This window comes from Canis lupus, chromosome 37 (genome assembly GCF_003254725.2).
Source record: "Canis lupus dingo isolate Sandy chromosome 37, ASM325472v2, whole genome shotgun sequence".
Lineage (NCBI taxonomy): Eukaryota > Metazoa > Chordata > Mammalia > Carnivora > Canidae > Canis > Canis lupus.
In genome coordinates this window covers 21,129,656-21,155,422 of record NC_064279.1, presented here as the reverse complement: position 1 = coordinate 21,155,422, position 25,767 = coordinate 21,129,656, and the positions used below count along the sequence as shown (strand labels likewise).

The 25,767-nt window shown below is 36.3% G+C and overlaps 1 protein-coding gene and 1 long non-coding RNA gene across 11 annotated transcripts in view; one reads left to right on the top strand and one right to left on the bottom strand.

Moving 5' to 3' along the window:
* SPAG16 (sperm associated antigen 16) overlaps nt 1-4,879 on the bottom strand; it is a 916,366-nt gene extending 911,487 nt beyond the window's left edge. For all 10 annotated transcript variants that reach the window (XM_049106785.1, XM_049106782.1, XM_035710943.2 and 7 more), the window contains exon 1: nt 4,743-4,879. In XM_049106785.1, the coding sequence (XP_048962742.1) occupies nt 4,743-4,869 (127 nt within the window). In that variant the 5' untranslated portion in view covers nt 4,870-4,879. The remainder of the gene's footprint in view (nt 1-4,742) is intronic.
* A 6,468-nt stretch (nt 4,880-11,347) lies between these two features.
* LOC112656624 (uncharacterized) lies at nt 11,348-24,516 on the top strand. Its single transcript, XR_003134519.3, has 3 exons — nt 11,348-11,505; nt 18,771-19,145; nt 24,367-24,516. It is a non-coding gene; the product is annotated as an uncharacterized LOC112656624 (long non-coding RNA).
* The last annotated feature ends 1,251 nt before the right edge of the window (nt 24,517-25,767 follow it).

Sequence of the window (25,767 nt, the reverse complement as noted above, 5' to 3'; positions counted from 1 at the left end):
TTCCATTTCCAAAATTCATTTTTTTCATCCTTTCTATTCCCTTCAGATGTAGCCATTACCTCTCTGTCTGCTTGAAGTTAACTTGACATTAAATATTGTGCCCAGTTTTCTAGTCTGCTCTTGCAGACTGGGCTCTTGCCCAGTAAAACTCCTCCAGTTTTACCGTCTGTGATTTCCCTTCCTCCCTGACCACAGCCCACAGCACCACCGAGTTCTAGGCCAGGTTCCATATCCTAGAGTCAGAGCCTATACTCAGACCAAGTACTCATTCCACATCTCCACTTGCTATGGAAGAAATTTAGTAGGACTTGTGATTTTACATACCATGAATCGGTTCCCTGGTACCTGGTCACCATGAGTGAACTAACTGATAGTTTCTCCACTAGCAGAATTTGTACCAGATCCTAACCTTATAGACCCTCTCAGAAAACAGCCCAATATACATTCACACTGAAACTACCAGGAAACCCTAAATCCATCACAGCACTACAGAAGACACAACTGCAAGAAGACACAGAGAAGCATTTCAGCTGGTGTAATGGAGCAGAGCTTGAGGTGACAGTTGATTCAACAGGGTCACAAACAAGGTTCTGCAAATGGACCACAGCCAGAAAGCTATGAACAATTTTCAGATGTGAGCACCATACAAAGTTCCTCACACACTGGTCTCTTCCACTGCTGCAATGGAGGTAGTGATCACTGCCAGCAGCAGCATCTTTATAAAGAACTGGAGTGAAACATATAGCTAATTATATTTTACATGATTTCCCAAAGCTACTATAGACAGAAATTGCTTTGTAATCTTTGCCATCACTACAGAGCCAATATACACAGAGGCAATCTAAAATCTAGCCTGGATCCTCCATGATCAACATTTTACTTACTAAATTGAAATAAAAGTACTGTAAATAGCGAACATCATAGCCACTGTCCCCTTTCTTAAGAATGCCAGTTTAAATAATGTAAGATCACTAAAATAATATATACCAAAGATGGCAAGTAACTGGCACACTTGCTTCCACTCCCCCCACCACTGTTGTTTGTTTTTTGCAGTCTTTCCCACCAAGTCTTCAGGAGGTCTTAGAACTCTTATTAATACCACATACCAGGGAGTCATGGACTCAGCACAAGTGCAAATTTATTGACTACCCCTGACCCAGACATCACTGTCATCTTCTGCCTCAAAAGCTGGAAAATAACGTTTTTTTCAAAATATAAAGCCCATCATTCTCATAGTGGATGGTGGTTTAAGTTTACCCAACTTCTAAGCCAGATATCCAAGGATATGAGCTCTACATATTATACCTCTTATCTGAAAATCTAAAGGCTAGTAGTTAAGAAATTTGTAGACATCCTTGTTACTTCAATTATACTACTTAGACCAGCAGCACCTACAGCACCCGCAGCACCTGGGAGCTTGTTAACAACGCAGAATCTCAGCCCTGACTGGGACTTACTGAATTAGTCTTCTTTTAAAGATCCAAATTTTTTTTATTCACGTGCACATTAAAGTTTGCCTAGACTAGAGGACACACAACAAAATACAATTTTACAATTTGTTCTTTCCAATAGCTCGTAACTTTCATGCATATAAAATGCAATGAAAGATTGTGTAGGGATGTCATTTAGAAAACAAGCATGCATCTTATCACATGGGTTATCTAAGTGTGATCACCATAGTTCAGGTGACTAGTGAAATCCTTAATTCTGCCTTTTCAGAAACAGTTGACTTTGGGACTGCATTCAGAGTTGATTAGCTTCAAAGGACTGGCTAAAGTCTCAGACACTGCCATTGGGGCCAAAGGAGACCTTCTTCAGTGGTCAGCAAACATGTCAATTATCTAAGTAGCCAAATTCTTAGTGCTGGAATGCCTTTGAAAGATAACCAAAATCTAGTTAGGGGAGTAAGAGAATCAGTGCAAAAGGAAGTACCTATAACAAAAACAATAGTTTGGAGCTCCACTTTCCTAGAGTCCCTGTTTTCCATTATTCTTCCTTGAACTTTCAACAAGTAGCAACAAAATCAATTCAGTATTAACTTTCTTAGTACAATTCATTCCAGCCAATTGGAATGGGCATTCCCAAATGTCCAAAGCCACACATTAGCCGCAGTTTCTACTGCAACTGAAAACCTTACCCAAGTGGTACCGATTTCTAACAAAATTCATTCACAAAAACGACCTTTACAAACACTTGACCCTTTACAAAGCACATAGTTAAAACCTAGCCCTATATTTTACAATGTTGCAAAAATCTTTCTAAGGAAGAGTTCTCCAGAGGACTTTTAACTGCATAAACAGATTTCTTAAAAGCTCTGGAGATAGCTAAGAAAGGAACTATGTGCAGGCATGTTTGTATCTTGCCTTGTGGAAGTTTAAAGCATAAAAGCAATGATACTGTAACCACTTCAGAAGAGAAGCAGGTAACACCTACACCTTTACAGGTAGTAGGTTACAAAGAAGGGGTGTTGCAGGAGTAAGTTATTTTTCCTGAATACATTCTCTAAGCTCATAAAGAACATAGGGGCTTTACTAATGAAGCCATTACCCTCATGGTGGATTCTGGGTGTTTCTGGTTTGGGCCCTGTTAGTCTGTACATGTTCTTTATGTTTGAATGTTTAATGGCAAAGAAAAGGGTGACTTCCTGGAGAATTAGAGTCAACGTCTTTCAAAGACTTACTATTGATATCTTGATATCTAGTGTTCTAAGGAGCATCTGTTCCGTCATAAATAAGGGAAGCCCAAGAGCAAATGCAGATTAGAAGTGATAAAGTATATGTAGAAAGTACAGAACATCAGATTTCTGATTCATTTGTGCATAACTTTTATTTATCCACTGTGATAGCTCAATTAAATTACCTGAGAGCTAAAGACTTTAAACTCAAGAAAGTCTCACTTCAGCAACTATCAATAATTACCTTAAGAAACAATGTCAAATAACATTATACAGTCAACTCTTAATTATGCATGTTAAGAGAGCTCAGGGATACAGGGATAATTGGCAATCAAAAGTAATCCTCAAACTTCATTTTAACTAAGGGTTAAAGCCTCTCTCATGACTAAACCTCTTACCTAAACACTTAATGTAGGAAAATTGGCAAAATATGTAGTTTTGCTATCCCTCAACTACCCTTTGGTTGAAACTCAAAATATCAGACAACTAAAGAAAGATGAAAGAAAAGCAAAGGGGCCAGATAATTCAGAAACTGGATAATAAAATCCTAAAAAGAGTTGCTTATATTTACAAATATGATTATCTGGAGAATTCCTTGTAAGACAGGTTTTCTGCTATGTATCCGCAGTTGTGCCTCAGCAGTCCCCCTGAAAATTCAGTAAACCTAAAAGCTGTGCTATACTGGAGTTCCAAAAAGTGCAAAAAAAGTTAACTCAGTGTGCTCTGTCTCATGTTAACAATTAAACTATGTGTTACAGAAATCATCTTGATGTAGACAAAAATAAGATGCCTGGTTGCCACTCGCTCCAGGGACCCTAGGTAACTTTATACTTGATGTAGGTTAAGTTCTCAAAGAACTGTTGACCCATTTCTGGATTTAAAAAGGGAATGTTACTGGAAAAGACAGCTATTTAGAGCTACCAAGAATATAAAACCCTCATTTAAGACACTAAGGTACCCACAGATCTTATTTAAATTGATCTTGAACTATTCAAACTGACATGCCTATAAAAACTCATGTTTGGGGGATCCCTGGGTGGCGCAGCGGTTTGGCGCCTGCCTTTGGCCCAGGGCGCGATCCTGGAGACCCTGGATCGAATCCCACGTCAGGCTCCCGGTGCATGGAGCCTGCTTCTCCCTCTGCCTATGCCTCTGCCCCTCTCTCTCTCTCTCTCTTTGTGACTATCATAAATAAATAAAAAAAGAAAACTTAAAAAAAAAAAAAAAACTCATGTTTGCATTGAATAAAATACTACATATTTTGTTTGATCCTTGCAACTAAGTTCTTCAAAGCTCCGTGAAACACCGACGTGCAGAGTCCGAGTCAGGTCAGGTCCAAGCGTTGGCCAAAGGCCACGGGGCGAACCGCTGTTAGGTCTCTGAAGCCTTGGATTAAAGCTAGGGGCGGGGGGGGGGGGGGTGTTCATAGTCGGACGAAAAAAAAATAATAAGGTGGATTTTGGAGTCTCCTTGATGTCTTCAAGAATAAAACAGATCACCATCTCTCTCCTACCTGCCTGGAAAAAAAAAAAAAAAAAAAAGGTGGTATCTTTTTCCCCTGAGGTCTCCTTCTCCAGCGCAATTACTCCGCGTGCCTGGGGTAGGTGAGCTCTCCCCCACACACTGCTTGCTCTTCCATTGTTCTCGTACTTGCAGATAATTGTTCATTCGTCACCGTCTGACCTCTTCCTATCATCCCATTTCAGCTCTCCAGGTCCTCCCTTCGTGGCTTTAAAATCAAACATGCAGTGATCATCCTCAAACAGCCCGACCCGACGCTGCCTCGGGCGCCGACGGCCTGCGGACCCCGCCAGTCGGGGCCCATCTGCAGAGGCGCAGGTGGGGCGCTTCCGCCCGGGGGTGGCCCGGGGGTGGCCCGGGGGCTCCTCCCAGCGGGACGCAGCAGCCCGGCCCCTGCGGACGGCGGCGGCGACCCTCCCGGCGGGCGGAGGCGCCTCCAGGCCCTCGAGGCCCGCGGGCATCCTGACCTGCGGCGCGGCCTCCAGCCTCCCGGGGCGCCCTCGCCCGCAAACCCGCTCCCGAGGGGCGCGCCTGCACGTAAGGATACGCTCCAGGTAGAAGGCGCCCTCGGCGGCCACCGCCTCCGCCGTGTCCCCGGCGGCCGCCAGGTCCAAGCCCAGCGCCTCTTCCAGCACCCGCAGGGCCGAGCCGGGCACCCCCGGCCTGGCAGCCATCGCCCCCGGCGTCCCGGCGCCTCCCGACAGCGGACGCCAACGCGCCCGCCCGCAACCGCCCGCAACCCTCGCGAGACTCTGACAAGCCTCGTCGCCCGCAACCGACGGCTCCGCGCCCCGTCGGAGCCCCCCGCCCTTCCCGGTTGCCACGGCAACGCTGTTGCCTAGCTACCCGGGGACGCACTTCCTCGAGTGGATGAGACGCGAAGCAAGAAAGGGTCAGCTTGGATTATATTCATTTTTTTCCTGAGCAAGGTTGGGTTTGTTTTTTTGTTTTTTTGTTTTTTTGTTTTGGGGGTGGGGGGGGTATTGTTTTTTTTTTTTTTTTCGTTTCGACCCTAACATTTCGTTCTCTTCCCTAAATTGCCTTTCTCCTGGTTCTTCACATGCCAATCTTCAGCCCCCTAAATTTAGGTGTGTGGAGACCCCGCGCAGACTCCTGGAAAAGAGCAAGAACCTCAGTACCTGGAATTTAAAAAAAAAGAGAGAGAGAGAGAGAAATCATAATGGAGAGACTGACAGGGGGACCTGCCAACCTCAGATGCCTCACGGTAAAGATCGAAGGTGGGTTAGGGCAGCCCCGGTGGTGCAGCGGTTTAGCACCTGCCTCCAGCCCACGGCGTGGTCCTGGAGACCCGGGATTGAGTCCTGCATCGGGCTCCCTCTGTGTCTCTCATGAATGAATAAATAAATAAATAAATATTAAAAAAAAAAAAAAAGGCTCAGGGTGGCCACCTTACTCAGTCTTTTTTGGGCTCCTTTAAAACATTTACCTGGACCTCTGTTGGGGGCTGATTTCACACGCCAGGACCTGGAAGAGCGCCTGCAGTGTGGATCCCTCTCCATTCTGTTTCTTGATGAAAACTGGACCAATTCCTGGATGAAAATTGGACCAAAGACCAATTCTTTATAAAAGCTCCCATTGATTGCCAAAAAAATTAAAAATAAAAACAATTGTGGTGACTTCCTAATGAGGTCATTGAGAGCCTGGGTGTTGGAACCCAGAGAGGATGCATTCAGAGAGCCTGGCTCCGCCACTTGCTAGTTAGGAAGCCTTGGGCAAACTATTGAATGCCTCTAGCCTCAGTTTCCTTATTTGTAAAATGAGGATGATGATATTACCTACAACAAAGCATTGTTTCAAGAGATAAAAATGTAAAAAAAAAATAAATAAATAAGAACTTACCAGGCACAAAGACACCGAAATAGGTGTTAATTCTATTTTAGTCAATTGCTTAGTTTTGTTATTTCTTTTGGAATAATGAAGCCAAGGGTTACAATTAGTCATAATACTCCCTCATTTCTCATATCTATTATATTAATGAATCACTCTTTTTCCTTGAGGTCTCACATCAAATATATCCTCAATGTTCATTATATGCAAGGAACAATTTTAAGGGGCTGATTGGGATCCCTGGGTGGTGCAGTGGTTTAGCGCCTGCCTTTGGCCCAGGGCGTGATCCTGGAGACCCGACCCGGGATCGAATCCCACGTAGGGCTCCCGGTGCATGGAGCCTTCTTCTCCCTCTGCCTATGTCTCTGCCTCTCTCTCTCTCTGTGTGCCTATCATAAATAAATAAAATTAAAAAAAAAATTTTTAAGGGGCTGAAAATACAGGAGAGGAACTCTGACATTGGGGAATCTGCTGCTTTCATAGGATGTCTGTTCTTTGTTCCCAAGGGAGGCATTACCTCATCCCTCAATTTTGTTTTCTGTAAGTACTTGCCTGAAAATGGCCTGGGTAAGGAGTGGTCAGGGCTTTGCACACCCAGCAGGCATGAAGGAGCATAAGAGAACCAAAAAGCAGGTCTCTGAACAATTAATATTTATTTCGATTTTTTTGTGTTACATTGGGTGTTGGCTGTTGTTCTCTTTCTTAGCTTTTAGATGTAGTGTATACATTGTGTTCTACAAAAGGTTTGAATCATGGCTCTTCTGTATGATCTTAATTAACTTAAACCTTAGTTTCCTCTTCTCTAAAACAGATATTTTAATACCTATATCACTAAATTATAAATAGTAATATCTTCTTTGGAAAATGTCTATTCACCTCTTCTGCCCATTTTTTAATTAGATTATTCATTTGGGGGAGGGTTGAGTTGTCTATATTCTTTATATATCATGGACTAACCATTGTTCAGATATGTCATTTGCAAATATCTTCTCCCATCTCATAGGTTACCTTTTAGTTTTGTTTCCTTCACTGTGCAGAAGCTTTTTATTTTGAAGTCCCAGTAGTTCATTTTCGCTTTTATTTCCCTTGCGTCAGGAGACATATCTAGAAGGAAGCTGCTATGGCCCATGTAGAGAGTTTAATGCCTGTGTTGTCCCCAGGATTTTTATGGTTTCAGGTTTCACATTTAGGTCTCTCATACATTTTGAATTGATTTTTCTGTTTGGTATAAGAAAGTGGTCCAGTTTCATTCTTTTGTATGTTGCTGTCCAGTTTCCCCAACACCATTTGTTGAAGAGACTGTCTTTTTCCCATTATATATTGTTCCCTGCTTTTTTGAAGATTAGTTAACTGTAGAGTTTGGGTTCCTTTCTAGGTTTTCTATTCTGTTCTATTGACCTATGTGTCCATTTTTGTGCTAGTACCAACCATACTGCTTTGATCACTACAGTTTTGTTGTATAACTTGAAGTCCAGAATTTTGATGCCTCCAACTAGGCTTTTCTTTTTCAAAGTTGCTTTGGCTATTTGGAATTTTCATAGTTCCATACAAATTTTAGGACTGTTTGTTCTAGCTCTATGAAAAATGCTGTAGGTATTTTGATAAGGATTGCATTAAGACATACAGATGACCAACAGAGACAAGATGCTCAACATCACTGTTCCTCAGAGACATACTAATCAAGATAACAGTGAGATGCTACCTCATACCTGTCAGAATGACTAAAATTAATAACACAAGAAACGAGGTGCTGATGAGTATGTGGAGAAAGGGGAGCACTCTTGCACTGTTGGTGGAAATGCAAACTGGTGCAATCACTCTGGAAAATAGTATAGAGATCCCTCAAAAAAAGTTAAAAATAGAACTACCCAATGATCCAGCAATCACACTACTAGGTATTTACCCAAGAATACAAAAATATTAATTCAAAAGGATACATGCACCCTGATGTTTATAGCAGCATTATCTACAATAACCAAATTATGGAAATAGCCTAGACAAAAAAAATTGGCCTGGGTGGCTCAGTCAGTTAAGTGTCTGCCTTCAGATCAAGTCATGATCCTGTAGTCCTGGGATCAGCCCCACATCCCTGCTTCTCTCTCTGCCCCTCTTGTGTTCTCGCTCTCTCTCAAATAAATAAAATCTTAAAAAAAAAAAAAAAAAGATGTGGTATATACGTACAACTTAGCCATAAAAAAAGAATGAAATTTTGTCATTTGCAATCACATGGATGAAGCTAGAAAGCATTAAGCTAAGCAAAACACGTCAGTCTGAGAAAGACAAATACATATAATTTTACTCATATGTGGAATTTAAGAAACAAAACAAGAAAAGAGAAAAGAGACAGGGAGGCAAACCAAGAAACAGATTCTCAGCTATAGAGAACAAATTGATGGTTACCAGATGGTAGGTGGGTGGAGGGATGGGTTAAATAGGTGATGGGGATTAAGTGCACTTGTGATGAGCACTGGGTGTTGTATGGAAGTGTTGAATCACTATAGTGTATACTTGAAACTAATATTGCACTCTATAATAACTTAACCAGTATTTAAATAAAACCTTTAAAAAGCCCCCCCAAAAATAGTAAGTGAAATGGAACGTATAAAAAGCACTTATTGTCACCATATCTAGCATATCAAACATTTTCAAAAAATAATTGTTAATAAAATTGACTTAAAATATTGAGTGATATGCTAATCTCAAATTGGATTTTGAGAAGCTTACATATATAGGAACATTTTTAAGACAAAACTTAAATGTTTTTAGAAACATGCAGCACTGAAAGGGAAGGTTTTAACAGAGTCATAAGAAAATAAACAAATTATGACCATTATCCACCACTTCAGGTAGAAGAGAATTGGAACAGATTCTTGTCAGGGAGCTTTTAAGATACATACTTAACTCAAAAAAGTATCATCGCACTGTAGTCCTCAAAAAAAGTTGTTTTTTTTTAATCTGGAAGTCTAATTCTCTAAAAATTCCAGGTAACCAAAGTTTTACTTCAGAGTTCCCAATTTGATTATGTCAATTTCATGGATTTCAAATTGAGAAGTCACCCAAGATATTTTGAGTTCCACTATAATTTGAACACATTTCACAGAGAATTAAGCTACAGTACATTTAGAAGTTCAAATTAGAAGCATCTTTAATATTTTATTTTATTAACCTTTATATCTCTACAATAAATGTGTAATTTCTTAAAGCAGTAAAATAAAAGCAAAAACAATCTTAACTAATATAAACAGAACCAATAATTGCCTTCAGATAAAAAACAGGATACAAAATTTTATGGTGATTGCTAATATCTTAAAACTAGTATGTCTTTCCAAGAGATGACTTTTTAAAACATTGGAATTTCTGTTCTATTAATTACTGGCTTAATTTAAAAAGGGTGTGAAAGCCTCACTAAGAAAAAATTAAAACTTAAGATCACTGTAGTGGTTTCAGTTATGATGTTGTCCTGAATGGAGTATAAGTACCACACATGGTAACTTCCTTCCAAAAATACAATATGGAAAGGGGGAGTGGAAAGAGTAACTTTATGGTGGAGAAATCTGGCAAACACTACCTCAAAAACCCATGCTTTATGTTAATTATGAGAAAAACATGAGACAAATCTCAGTTGAAGGACATTCTACAGAATACCTTACCAGCTCCCTGAAACAGTCAATAACATCAAAAGCAAGGAAAATATAAAAACCACTACAGGCATGATGATTAGCTGCAATGTAAGATCTTGGAACAAAAAATGTACCTTAAGTAAGTACTGAAGACACTTGATAAAGTATAGACGTCAGCTAGTAATAACATACCAACGTATCAATGGATTTCAGCTAATAATAACATACCATCAACAACATACTAATAACACATCAATATTGCTCATTATATGTGGTAATTGCACCGCATTCATGTAGGATGGTAATAACAGGGTAAACTAGGCGTGGCATATGAGGACTTTCTATACTATCTTTACAACTTCCTAGTAAATCTAAAACTATTCTAAAAAAGTTTGTTTTAAAAAATTACTTGACGGGCAGTGGTTGAGCGTCTGCCTTTGGCTCAGGTCGTGAACCCGTATCCTGGATCCTGGGCTGCGTCCCTCTTCAAGATCCTCTCAGGGAGCCTGCTTCTCCCTCTGCCAATGTCTCCGCTCTCTTTCTGTGTCTCTCATGAATAAATAATTTTAAAAAAATAAAATAAAAATCAATTAAAAATTCCTTGACTCTTGATTCTAGCAATACCCTGAACAAAATTCACACTTTGACCTTTCTCTTACTTGAAACAATAAATTACTTTTGCTTAAGCAAGTTTCTGTTGGGCTTTCTGTCACTTGATATTCAACAAGATGCAGCTGATTCATTGACTCCGTAGAGAATCTTTATTACTTTCACACTATTTAAAGATATACTTTACTGCTATGTTTTTTTTTTTTTTCTAAAAAATGCCTGCTATAACATACCTATGTCCATTTAACACACAGATGGAAGAAACACAGTTTCCTCTCATGCATAGTTGGAAACTGAGTGAGCCATTTTAGAAGTCCAGACCACCCTCTTCTATCTTGTCCACTGGTCAGGTATTTCCTCATCTATAGACTGAAAGGAGAAAGATAAAAAGAAGTGGCCAAGTTAAAGGCAACAACAATGGCAGTGTTTGGAAAGAGACAGAAATTGTTCAGAGAACAGTGCAAGTTGGAAGCAGTAGTTGGAGATGGGGTAGGTAGAAGAGGAATTCTACTGTGGAAGACCATCATGACAATTCCAGCAGTGAACTTCAAATGCACATCTAATACCTACATCAGGCAATGGAGGCTTGCTGTGGAAATTCCACTGTCCAAATATTCAGTGGGGTGTATAGCAATTTCCAAGACAGCCTTGTCAAATGAAAGCATTTAGACATTGCAAGTATAAATGCTGCATTTCCATAACTAAAAGCAACAGAGAAGCTTTATCTAAAGTGTTTTATAATTCCTGATTGATTATAATATTTCTTAGCATTCCACAGTTATCCACACCAGTAGAAATGGTGCAGGAAGAAAAAGGAAAGGAAAGGAAGGAAAAGGAAAAGAAAAAGGGAAAGGGAAAGAAGGAAGGAAGAAAGGAAGGCAGGAAAGAAGGGATAGAGGGAGTGATCTAAGAGGAAAAAATGAAAAAACCTTCCTCTTAGACATATACCTGCAATGCTTAATTCTTTGAAGAAGATGGGATACAGAGTTTGGATTGTCCTTTTTTAAAAGATAACCATTTTGTTGTTTATTGTTCCTCCAATGGGAGAGTAGGGCTGGTAGTACAATCAGCATATTGTATTCTGGGTACAGTTTGGGGGAATGTTGGAATAGAGAATTGTGACTCAAAGGATTCATCAAAGTCAGAGGGCTCAGTGTAAACTGATATCCAGGAACGAGACACAGTGCCATGCAAATCACAGAATCAGGCAAAATGAGAGTAATAGATCAAATAGTAAGTAATAGTTAAAAATCCAAGATACATATGTCAATTCTTAAAGAATCAGATTTCAATTATTATAATGAAATATTTAGTATATGTCATGAATGAATTCTTCAGTTCAATATCCATGCTTCCTTTATACCCTACTTTTCCCCCCAGTTCTGTCATTTTTTCTGTTTTGGTAATTATTGTAACTATCATGATAAATTAAGAATACTTTTTCATACAATTGTTTTAAGAATTTAGAGGAGCTTAACATGTATGAAACACAATGCTCAGCATATTGTAAATATACAGTAAAAGATCACAATTTCTAACTAATTAATTGCATTTTACTCATTGAACATACCTACATCAGAGAACCATTTTGTGCCACGCACAACACTAAGCTTACGAGAAGATATAAAAATACACATACTTATTCTATGCTACAGAAATATTACCATTGCAAATGTCTGGTTTTTCTTCATCTAGATTTTTTTTTATGTTAATAATAAATTGACCTAAGTTCTGATGCATCTTCCTCCAACCTCACACACCATGACTTTGAGTACTTACATATTTTGTTTTTCTTATCAATAATTTTATAAATTAATTGAGCACAAGGAGGAGCTTCTAAAGCTTTAGTAACATCTGCAGGAGAAAAAAATAATTTATGTTTTATAAATATATTAGAGAGAATTCAATAACAACAGTTGCTTGATGACAAAATAAAGCAGGAGAAAGGGAACTTAAGGAACGATAACAACAACTAAGGTGACAATTATGAAGCCTCTAATTTTCCCTACTTTAAGCAAAAATCTATAGAAACTGACATGCTGCCAATATTCCCTAATATTTCTCTTGTATTTACAAAATATTATTTTTAAATTCTCTAATAACTCCAATACCCAGAAAAAGTTTACTTATGTAAATCTACTCATTCATTACCATTTTTCATATTTATATACTTTAAACAGTCATTGCCTTGCAATAATTTTTTGTTTTTACATGGAAACATTTTAAATATTAAAACAGATAGAACATAAAATATTCATATGACTGAACTTAGCAACAAGAGAACATTAAGTAGGGGCCATTGTTCCCATATGAGAATTATTGTTAGATGATCAAGAATTCTTAATAAGCATATCAGAATGTCCAATGGCTACTGGATTGTATACTCGAATTTAGGAGGAAGTAAATATTTTCTAAGAAACTTAAGTCATGAAAAAATCCTTTCAATAAGATTATTCACAATTTTGGCTTCTGAGAGTAAAAAGTAATCTGGAAACTATTTCTGAAAATCCCTTTCTATATAGTTTTATGACTGTGAAGGCCATTGAGCCCACCACCACCCAAAGCAGTCTCAAACATTAATTTTCATCCTGACAAGTAGTGAACTATTGTTTCTTTTTACATTTATTGTCATTTTAACTTATTATATTGCAAAGTGTCTTTTATCATTTTCTTCTTTTTTATATTTGTGTCAATTTGTGAGAGCTATCTGTAATTATTGATATTAGGTTTTAGTCTATAAATCCTTTATAAATATTTGTCCACGTTTATTATCTTCTTATTGACTTTATAATACATTTTAAAATGAAAAACTTTTGATTTTACTGCAGTTAATTATGGTTATATTTTATTTTATGTCTTCTGGATTTATAGTCTTGATTAAAAATATTTTACCAAATCTTAGGTATTATAAACTCTCTCTCCTAAATACTAAAAACTCTTAATTTCTTATTTTTTATTTTCCATATCGGCCTTTAATTCATCTGTGGTTTATTTTTGCATAGGAGATACAATAGATTCCTATCCATTAGATAGTCAATAACCAGAAAAATTTAAAACTATTTATCCTTTCCCACTGACTATATCATTTTATATATTAAATTCTCATTTATACTGAGATTTATTTATGAAATATTTATTCTATTCTTGTAATTTGTTTCTATACCAGTGCTATATGATCTGTGTTTAGTGGTTTTTTTTCTTTTTTTTTTTTTTTTTAACTAGTGGTTTTTTTCAAATATAGCATTTGGATATCTGGAAAATCAAGACCCCTTTCCTACACCTCTTTTTCCTTAGCTAATTTGGGGCAATAAACATTAAGATTATTTATACTTGCCCTTTCCCTCCCACTCAAAAAAAATATGTTGGAATTCTAACAAGAGCTGCATTGAATATGTATATTAATTTTAGAAGTATAGACTTCCTAATAATGTCTTCCTTTCCAAGGACATTAGTAGGATTTTCCATTTGCTCAATTTTGTTTTCTGTCCTTCAATAAGATTTCATATTTTTATATCATGAACTATCCCAAAGGTATATAAAGTAAATTATTTACTATGTACATTTTACAGAAACTAAATGATTCTTTCACTGAAGAAAATATTTTATATAAAACAATACCCAGTTATGAGGAGTGCCTTGATTTAAACCACTTCATTTTGTCTTACAAAGCATTATCTATGATTTCATTTTATTTGATTTATTTAATAGTTATTGAATTTAATCAATGTTCTTATAAACTCAGATAAAATTCTATTTAATATTTTGTTTTGTTCTCATTTTCGATCAATATACCTGTATTGATTGCTTCCTCTTGATATATTGCACCATAAAATATTAAAAAAATAAGGAAACATGTTACATCCAAGTAAAGAATTTAATAGGTTAACACCCAAATTGATTCAGGTTTGATTATTGCATACTACCTTACTCCTACAGGCTCCTATTCATCTTCAATTCTTTCCTTCATCCTTTCTTTGCCTTCCTACTACTCAAATCTCAGTTGATCTAAAACCCTATTTGTGACTTCTTGGTCTTCAAAAGAAAGTAGAGTCAAAAATATAATATTCAATGCAACATATTTATTGATTTCATCCATGCACAATGATCAGCACGAGGAATTAGTGATAAGAGGGGAGTAGAGGTTCAAAAATAAATAGCACATGGTTCCTTATTCCAAGAAGTTTATAACCTAATAGATAATTCTACTTTGAAAAATTATTTAAGAAAGGATGATTGTTCCAGAAAGATATAACAGCATAAAATTAGAAAATGTTACCAAAATAATGAGGGGGAGAGAGACACACAACTTAGGTTAAGAATAAACAGACTAAAAGAAAAAAGTTCAAATAATGAAAAGAGACAAAGTGGATTCTATAATACCTGATGGCATGTGACCACGTGGAATACATATTGAAAATAAGTTTTAAAAATTTATGGGGTCATAGTTGACTTTCTATTTAAGGCTACAAACTGATCATATAATTTCAACGTGTAAAACCATAATCTTTCTTGCAAGTGGATCTCTAAGCGAAGTGCTCAAACCAGCAGCAGCAGCAGCAGCAGCAGAACTTGGGAACTTGTTAGAAATGCAAACTCTAGAGACCAACACAGATTTACTGAATCAGAATCTCTGAGATGAAGGCTGCAATCTGTGTTTTAACAAGCTTTCCAGATGATTTTAATGGACGCTGAAGTTTAAGAACCATTGCCCTACCACATTTTCAACTAGTTTCCAATAGGTGTCTTCAATACATCTGGATGTAAGAATGCAAAAATTGGTGCCTGTAAACAGGTGTTTGGTACAGTGCTTTCCGGTTTTCTCTGACCAGTCATTAAGTATTTGATGAAGTCACCAGCATGTTCAGGATACCGGCTTAATAAATTTTGATCTTGAATAATCTACCCCAACTGCTACTTCCCAATCACAAAAATTTTTCCCAGGAGATAACTATGCCCATTGTTATTTTAATTACTATCCAAAAAGGGTCAGGTGACATTACCTACAAAGTGAGACAATGACATTAATTCTACCTCCAAAATGGTTATTGTTTACAGTAGCCTGGATAGTATCTGTCAGAGAGACAAATGGCAATGGGTAGTCTATAAACACATACACCCATGCACAGTGAATGCATTTCAAAAGCCTTGGATTACACTCCCTAAAGAGCTGGGAACCTTAGCAATACAAATAAAAGAACCAATGAAACCTAAACAACACTTTTTTTTACTGAAAACATACACATAAGTGCATAGAGAATATTTGAATTGATTTCATCCATGCAAAATTTTCAGGAGAGTTAATTAAGTAAAATAATACAAACTTTAAGACTAAAAAACAATTTACATATATGTATTTATTATTGTTTTCACTGATTTTTAAATAAAAATATAGGCATATAGGTCTCTTAATCAAACCATAAACTCTATCATCTGTGTTAGAGTTTAATCACCATCATCTGGCAGATAAAGGAGGCAATGGCAAATGAAGATATAGAAACAATTTTCGAACTGGCAGTTGATGCCTGTTGGTGTCATAATGCACAAGAAATTGAGGAAAAACCCAAGAGCAAGAAGATAATATTAGTCAAGACAGCATAGTAATAAATAGTGCAAGCTCTGAAGCAACCATTTACCAGCAGGGTGACACTGGAAAAGTTACTTAACCCTTTTGAGTCTCAATTACTCATCCATAAAACGGGATTATAAAATAATTTATATGGAGCTATAGCAAAGTTTCTGGAACATTATAAGAACTCAGTAAATCTTATATATTATTAACTATTTTTATAGACTAATCTAAGGCTGGTATACCTCCCGGGGCTTAGCAGATCTGCCAAATTTCAACTATCAGGTGCAATGATAAAGTTGAGCGAATTTCCTCTAAAGCACTCCCAGATGTCTCCCACTAGATTTCTGTAGCCCTAGAATTTCTCTTTCAACTTCTTGGGGAATTAGGCAAGCAAGAACGGGAAGCCTGAGGGCATTGATTCTCAAAGTGTGTTCCAGCTAAAGTAAATTTCACTAACATGAATCCTTTATTTCTATTTATATCTATTCTAAAATAGAAGATAATACTCCCCAATAGAGCTAAAACCCCAGTGAGGAAATATTCTAAGACGTGATTGGGGGAAGTGAGAGTTCCACAACTTCTCAAATAAACATCTCCAAATTTAGTGAAATTAAATAACAGTGAATTAGCAAATATACTGAGTTTAACCTGCATTTCATCACACTGAAAATATATGAAAACATTTGATTATCTAGTCACAAAATTAGAAATGTGAATTACAATGTTGCAGTTTATCAACTCATAGTCTTAAGTTCCTGAGACCACAGGAAGGATTCATTTTTCTTTCTGATAGTCATATTCTAAAAACAGAATTATTTCTAAATAATTTCATTTTGATATTAAATAAATGTGTGCATATAAACAGTATTTGTTATAAAAAGGACAAAATATACTTATAAAAGGAAAAAGGTATAGTATGACAATATCCAAAAATGGGAATAAGTGATTAATTTTGTGGAAATAGGTATATGTTGTTTCATTTATTTTAAAGTATATTTGCTCTCAAACTAATTCAACAGTATACCTATAGAGCTACTTAACTGGAACTTTATTAGGTTATTATTCACCCTGTCAGAAAATATTTAATAATTATAGAAAATTCAAAAAATAAATCAATTGCCCAAACCATTGTTAATTGAAACAGACAAGTCAAAAAAATAAATCAGCATTATGTCAAAATACATCAACACTGTTTTTGATTGATGAATTTTTCTTTTTGACATAGCCATCATTATTGTGTAGGAAATTTCCATTTGTAAATTTGAAAATATAACCTCTTCCCTTTCTCATTCATCTCTATCATCTTTTTAAAAGTACAACTTTTCTATTTACCTATTTTTTTCCATTTTCATATTTATCTTCATGGGCTAAGTTAAGCAGGAAAGAGTATGAGCACTCACTATTTAAAAGTTTCTAATAAGTTGTATAAACACCTAATTATTTCACATATAAAAGATACTGCAGTTAAGCTGCCAAAAGTATTGAAAGCCAACAACACCTGACTTAAAAGTTACCATCTAATGAGACATCCCTCCAAAGAAACTAGAGTATTTTCTGCTAAAGCTATGGAGTCATTACAACCGAAGCACAAAATGTAATCAATCTATATCTTATTTATAAGAAATGAAAGTTTTTGACTTGGAAGAAAAAAAATCTCTCTCAATTGAATTTATTTCCACACCAAAAAACAGATTAAATCAAAAGTGGAACATTTTCCTATTTAGAGTTGACCTTTGCTCAGTGAATCACATATAAGATCCTCCTGATATATTTGAAATAAGGAGTTTTGAAAGGAAAAGTAGAGGGTATAGAAATAACACTGGTGATGGAACTAAAAGACAGAGCTTAATTCTTGCCAGGGTGAAAATATTATTTACAAAATAGTCAAGGAATATATGTTATAAATCAAACCTTGAGTTAATGAAATTTGGTATAAAATTAAGAGAAAGCAAAGCAGAAAACATTAGAGAACATTTCAAAAGGCTAAGTATCATAAAACCCCAGCTATCTGGAACTCTTTGAATGATTTATTATTTTGGACACTCAGACATTACAGGCATATAATGCTTTACCTCTGAAAGTTAAAAAACAAAATTGTGGCACATGACTGTTTCTAAAAGGTATTGTGCCTTTCTCTGAATCCTTAAAATTTTGCTGAAACTCTAAGTCAGCTTCCAGATGATGGAGAATCATTATTATGAACATCTGTTATTTCACTATCTGTAAATCAAAGACATAAGACTGACCTATTTATAATGTCTCTAGACTTTGTACTTTGTAGTCTTAAACTGGTTTTAGTATTGATGTGGTTTCCTCCTTTGAGGATAAACTACTCCTCTTCTACATGCTATCAGCATGTCTACAGAAAGTTTCATTCTAGAGTTTATTTTGTTTGTTTGTTTTTTTATTTGTAGAGGACCTTGCATGTAAAATAATAATAAACATCTTTTGAAAGACCAATGAAACAAAGTGGCATTAAGTTAGGTGCTATTTATTTAGCAGGAGGCCCTTTTTACTTACCACTAAGTGAGAGGTAAAACTTCTATTTGGCTTAGGTAATATCATGAACCAGTAAATTCCAAATAGGTGTTGTTATTTTAGGAAAATACAATTAGCTTCAGAAAAGTAGTACATTTAGATTCAGACGCTTAATGTAGACTAATTTATATCATCAAAAAAAAAAAACCCTCTTTAATTTAAAGGATAAATTATACCAGCATTTTAAAGGCACTTATAGACAGAAATAAAACAATAAAATAATTGTATTCAAATGATGTTTCAAGTTATACACTTATTAAGAAAGATTGAGAACAAATAAATAAATTGTTCCAGTAATTTTTTTTATGTATGTTTGATCTCATAATCTTAAAATCATAGTTTTAGGCATGGAAACTTCAAAGATGATCCTCTTATTTCCTTTCTTTCATAGATGTCAGCCTGATGCATTGATCAAAGTGTGAGCTAATGGTGGAGCAAAGAGAACTGGAGGCCAATAAGTTTATATCTAGGTTTTTGCTCTTTTTATTAATGTACATATTAATTAATGCTCAACGGAATAATTCTAATAATGTCAACCATCAATTCTCAATGAAGACCACCATAAATAAATAAATAAATAAATAAATAAATAAATAAATAAATAATAAATACAAGCAGAAACAAAGCTGTTGACAAGCAAAGCCAAGTGTATTAAACTAACTTCAGCAACGGATATTTATCGTCTTGATAGTCTTAGTAATATTTCAAAGAAAGAGGATAGGGAAGAGTATTTACAGTTTTGGAGTCTTCTCTCAAATCATTTGAGGTAAGTCTTTCAAGAGGGGGAACTAGTAAAATAAAAAAATTTAAAAAAAGAGGGGGAACTAGTTAGAATTGGACAAAGTTAGTACCTTAATAGTTTAGGATCAGAGATGAAAGCCTTTAAGTCTTAATGAACTAACTGATGTTCTAAGAGGTGACTTCTCTTCTCAGGTGAGCAAATTGGTATTCTGACAAGTTATTTGCCCAGATCAGAAAACTGCCAAGAAAAAATGCTTTGCAAGTATGTTTTAAAGCAAACAGCCAAGATGTTTATTGGCCTGGAGTCTGATTTAAAACCTCCTGGCTCAAAGTAATGTTGACACAGGTAGTCTCATATTACTTTCTGAGATTTGGTCTGAGCTCAGGAAAATTACTTTATCTGTTCATATCTCATTTTTATCATTAGCAAAATGAAGCCCAAGCTCTTACTGGGCGGTTAGAATATCTTGAACTCTGTCAACTATTGTCACAAAATTGAGGCCTTACAAGCGCTCCAAACAAAAATAAGGCTGTCTTTCTTGCTTATGCATTTGAGTCAACTGAAGTTCAGCTGATCCAGGCTAGACTCACTTGAGCTTGACTCCAAAGTTTGGGTGGAATCCAAGTATTTTCCAAATGTCTTTCATCCTCCTCGACAAGATGCTATGCAAAGCATGTTCTTCTCTTGGTAAAAAGAAAGAGCATAAGAGGACAAATTTAACCACTCAAGTACATTTCAGTCTCTGCACGCGTTTGTAGTGTAAACCCCGATGGTTGGGTTTTCCTTTTTTGTAATTTAAGTGCCTGACTCAAGTTTTGATTGCCAAGGCACCCACTTCAAAGATGGCTATCTCCAATAAACACTGCCAGCCACATGACCAGATAAAGACCCAGGCTGCCCACCTACTCCCCTAAGGCTCCTTTGTTTTAGAGCTCTTAGCTGGTTTCAATAACTATTTGACCACTGCTATATTATTATCTTTCTGTGCTTTAAATGCTCACTGTATTAAATTCACCAATGCAGAATGAGCCCCAAAACCCTGGATCCCAAAAACAGAATTCCAGGCCCACTCTCTTTCTCAGTCTCTGTCTCCCCACAACCTCGTGGTGTGGCACCAAGTGTGCCATGTAATTCCCAGGACTTGTCAACTTTTTTTGCCAAGTTTTCTGATGGCAATTGCTGAGGGTGCCTTGTAATCAAAAGAACCACAAAGGCCAGCCCAGACACAGCATTGATTATAATAGCCTGAGACTGGAACATAACAATGTCACATCTATTAAAATCCTCATTGAAAAAAATAAAATAAAATAAAATAAAATAAAATCCCCATTGACCAAAGAAAAACTCAAAAATCCAACCCAAAAATCTATCCAAACCAAAGTCAAAAAATTACCCACCATGAGGTCATATAAGGAACTGAAGAATTGGGACCCAATCAATCCACCAAATCTTTCAAACGAAATACCCTTAAATTTAGCCTTCAACCAGCCTCAGTCAGAAATGGTTTGGCAAATTAGAAAGTCTCTGTGCAGGTATAGAGAAGCACTCAAATATGATTAATATGGATAGTTTCTCCCCCACATCATTCTTTGTATCATTTCCACAAATCAGTTTGAGCCTGTTAGAATTAGAATCTGATGAAATTTTTGGCATTGGGCCAATCAAGGAGACTAAAAAATACTGAACTGATTTCACATGAGGTTGTTTCTATGTTAAATCACTTAAATATACCAATAAATCTATCAGCTTATAATGAATATGTAAGAGTCTTACAGAGTTTATATAAGTCTATGAGACAAAACAGCTTCAGCGCCCCTTGATTATTCAAGTAGCCCCCAAAGCGCTATCACTGTTCAAATTATATTCTTCCTTTTTTCCTTCTAAGCTCTAGTTGCTATTTCTAAAACTACAATGTCCTTTTGCTCCCATAAACATACATTACATTTTTGGTATAACTATAACAAAACTAATGATTACAGGGTGAATTATAAACTACAAAATAATTACTTAAAATTCACATTGAAGTTATTAACAAGTTAAGTCAAAATTATCCAGGCACAGTTATAGTCTGTTATTTTTAAAGAACATCCTGAAGTGGTTTTGGCCATAGTCCAAATATTAGCCCCAAAAGGATGAAGGTGTGAAATTACTGTGCCCACATTCTATCTGTGGCCAAGATGCAGTATTAATATAACTCATGACCTGGTGATTAGAGTGTTCTTTTGATTTTTTAATAACAACAGCAATTTATTCACCCTAAATAATAAATGATAAGAATAGATAGACAAGCAATATTGCTGAGATGCAATCTCATGTTAAGAAAATATTCTCAAGTTAGATTTTAATTCTAAAGTGTTAGCAGAAGCCATTAACTCTAGAAAACAATAAAATCAATATTCCCACGTTTTACCACCATCTTCAACACTTACAAAAATTACTCCTATTAAATGTAAAAACATAGAAGTATGGCGAATCCCTACTGCTTTAACTCTCTCCATATTAACTATTATTTTTAAACCTTATATGATTTTTCTATTAAATTATAGTAATACTGATAACTGGTTTAGTTATTTAAAACTATTCTGAGCACCTTTTTTTTTTAAGATTTTATTTATTTATTCATGAGAGACACAGATAAAGAGAGGCAGAAACACAGGCAAAGGGAGCTGCAGGCTCCATGCAGGGAGCCCAAGGTGGGACTCGAATCCAGGTCTCCAGGATCCCACGCTGGGCTGAAGGTGGCGCTAAACCACTAAGCCACCCAGGCTGCCTTTCTGAGTATCTTTTATATGTGGGTGATATGCTAAGCATCAAAAATAAAAAGTTAAAGAAAACTCAGCTTAGAAGTAATTGTTTTTACTGGAAAAATGAACAGCTATGCTTCTTTTATTCAACCATAGCGTGAGCACACCTCATGAAATCAAGACCCTCTACCAGATACACAAACTATTCATGATTAAGTGTCTATGACTGCTGCCCTCTAGCAGTGAATTGAGAGAATAACAATGAGAAAACAGCAGAAAACAGATGCATACTGAAGTACAAACCAAATACCATGGGGAATTGAGGATGAACACATCAGGCTTCATGAAAGATCTACTTTTGAACTTGTCTTGAGGAATGTAAACCTATGGGAAAGGAAAGAAACCATTTCTGGTAAAGAAAATCATTTGGTTAAAACACTGAATTAATAGAGAACGTCAGTCCATTCAGTCAGCTGTCATAAAATACCACAGACTGGATGGTTTCTAAACAACAGAAACTTATTCTCACAGTTCTGGAAGCTTGGAAGTCCAAGATCAAGGCTCCAGCATGGCTGCATTCTAATGAGGGCCCTTCTCCTGTTTCATAGTCAAATGCCTTCTCACTGTGTCTTCTCATGGTAGAAGGGCCTAGGGATCTCTCTGGAGGCTATTTCATAAAATACTAAGCCCATTCATGAGGGCTCAACCCCCATGATTTAAGAATTTCTCAAACACCTACCAACTAATGAAATCACCTTTGAGTGTTAGGATTTCAACATATAAATGGGCGAGGTGGGGGGGGGGACAAACTTTCAGATAATAGTAGAGAGAAAGAATTAAAAAGTAGTTATAATAACTACATTAAACACACAAGACAGAAAAAAAAAAACACACAAGACAGTTATTATACTTTCCGCTCCCATGGAAATTTCTGCTTGAGTAATAACCCCTTTTCTACCTCACCCCTCATTGTTCCTCATACACTCCAAGTTAAGGGTTGTTTCTTTGGTGGTTTGGGGTTGTGTTGGGGAAGGTGTCCACCTATCTTATCATTTATTCAATTCAGCTACACTGACCTTCATCTGTTCTGTGGACAAAGCCATCTCGTTCTTGCCTAAGGTCTTTGTACTGCTATGGCCTCCTCCTGGAAGTTTACAGGCTTTAAAAAGGAAAAGTAAAAATTCTACATTGATTATTGCTGGAAAATAGTCCTTCCATTTCTTTTTTCCTTTCATTTTTTTTTTCAGAAAACATGAAATTTTTCATGTCTTCTTGCTTCCTGTGACACAATATCAATCTGCCTCTGTCTTCTCTCCTCCTCCATCCCCATCATCTTTCCCTATAACAGCAACAAGAGTTAAAATGTGTTTGCTTTAAACTAATGAAGTTGATGTTTCAGTCTCTCACTTCCCAGGCCTTGGGAGAGACCTTGGGAATTATTTTAATTGAAGTAAATTTTTGTAAAATTTGCAAAGAATAAAATGCTTTAACAACTGTCAATGACCTATCCATCTGTTTCTACTCTAACATCCCTTTTACAATGTATCTGTCTTGTTTAAGATGTATTACAGTGGTCACTGGTATTTGAGGGATCCTACAAAGGGCAAGGTGAGTTGAGAATATATTTAGTTTGGGTGAAGTGGACTATGCTTATATGGGTCACAGTCATTTCTGTGTATAATTAAGTTATTGCTGGCTTCTCTGGTATACTGTGCTATGTCCCGCTGGTTACTTACTGAGGATTGCAACAATAAAGTGAAAAGACATGGTATTATTTCTATATGAATGTGTCCTATGGCACCAAGAATTGAAAGAATGTGTGGAGTGTAAGAAGAAAAAAGTTTGAAATGTATGGACCTAGGAGCAAGTCTGTGGAAAATCCTTCCAATAATCAAACCTGTAAAATTGTGAGCAAAAGATTCAGTTCTCATGGTTGACTAGTCAAAACAAAAATGTCCTCTCCTCAAGAATAAATTCAATAATACAATATTTGCTATTATTAATTATTATTAAATACTCTTTGTGTTTTATCTCTTCTTTGTGGCAATCATGTGAAATAGAATTCATCAGAATTCCTGTACTGGACACCAGCCTGTAGCAATACTGAAAGCAGAGAAATGCCTGTTTGAAAAGCATATATTTTATGCATTGCAATATGATCATGAGCATGATAAGTTGTGAGGCTGAAATAAACTTTCCTGAAATATCAATAAGAACAAACAAATGACAGAGAAAACCTAAATTACTATTCCCTTTATAAAAAATAATGTTAAAATTCATCATCTGAAGAGATTATCAAAGGATCAGTAGCCAAAAATTAGGCCAAAAGAAGTGTTATAAACAGCTAATCAATAAATATATTTTTCTTGGATTCTGTGCTGTTTTTAATATTTGTCAGCTTTTAAAACTTTGTGATTTATTATGATTTATTTTTTCTCATTCAAAATAGTTATGAACTTTCATGCTTTGCTTTTTCATAATTCTGTATTTCTTTTCTTAAGGAGATACTCCAAAATGATATAAGCTTAAAGCCCTACAAAAATTAAATCTGCCCCAAACATATTATAAGTATTTACATAAAGTTTTGGAGTCTTGAGTAAAGAACAGAAATAATACTGGAACTGTAAAGTATAGTACAGCAGCTCACAGAATTACAGGTAAAACACCTATGTAGTAGCTCTTTTTAAGATTTTATTTATTTATTCATGAGAGACAGAGAGGGAGAGAGAGGCAGAGACATAGGCAGAGGGAGAAGCAGACTCCATGCAGGGAGCCTGATGTGAGACTCTATCCGGGGACTCCAGAATCACGCCCTGAGCTGAAGGCAGATGCCCAACCACTGAGCTACCCAGGTGTCCCCTGATGTAGTAGTTCTTAATGAGGTACAGGCAGTTTTGCCTCCCAGGGGACATTTGGCAATGTCTGGAGACATGTTTGTCATAACTAGAAGGAATGCTACTGGTATCTAGTAGGTAAAGGTCAAGCATGCTGCTATAATACACAAGACAGTCCTCCAGAGCTCTCCAAATTATCTGAATTTGTCCAAGAATTATCTGGTCCAAAATGTCAACAATGGCAAGGCTGAGAAACCCTGACCTATACTAAGAATGCCAGACAGAAGATGAGCTTGCACTTACTAGATCAACGCTGAGACGAGGAAATAGCCATTCTGACATGGATCAGCATGATCAAAATGAGCTTGTGGATCCTCCTAGTTTGTCAAAGCAAATGATGTAGATCCGGAATGATGGCAGGAGACAACTAGGCCAGAATTAGGAAATCTATATCCCTCGCATTCATGGCTAAAATTTTCACTGATATCACATTGCCATCATCCTCTCTAAAATTTGTTGTTACAACATCTTTAGCTTTCTAAATCTCAAGCTTCTTGCCCCTAACAAGGAAATCATAATCTTTTATAGAGTTATGATAAATTATTTTAAAATGCATAGTGCCCCTTCCTTCTAGAGTTCATAATGCTGTGTTAGGATGGGGGTGGTATGCGAGGCATGAACAAAACGTCTCCTTTCTGTCTTACATTCCCCCACACTTTTAACCCTGAAGACCAACATAGCCAGATGACGTCAGTGGGAAAACCAGAAAACCTAGAGCAAAGTCTTATAAGTTTTAAAAAGTCAAGCTAGTTGTAAAATATGAAGAATCCGTACTAAGGTACCTGTTTGTTTTGCATTGCTTTGCTTTGATTTTTGCCTACCTTGCAGATCAGAGATCTTCCCAGCTGGATGGAAGAAGAGAAACCAAAAGAGTCTGAGAAACTGACACTCTAGTATAAGAGTTCTGGATCTTCTTCTCCTTCAGGTCAAGTGGGTCATGATGGATGGAGCAGGGAGATATACAGAGAAGAGCAGACCTCTAGATGAGGTTGATAATCCAAAAGGAAA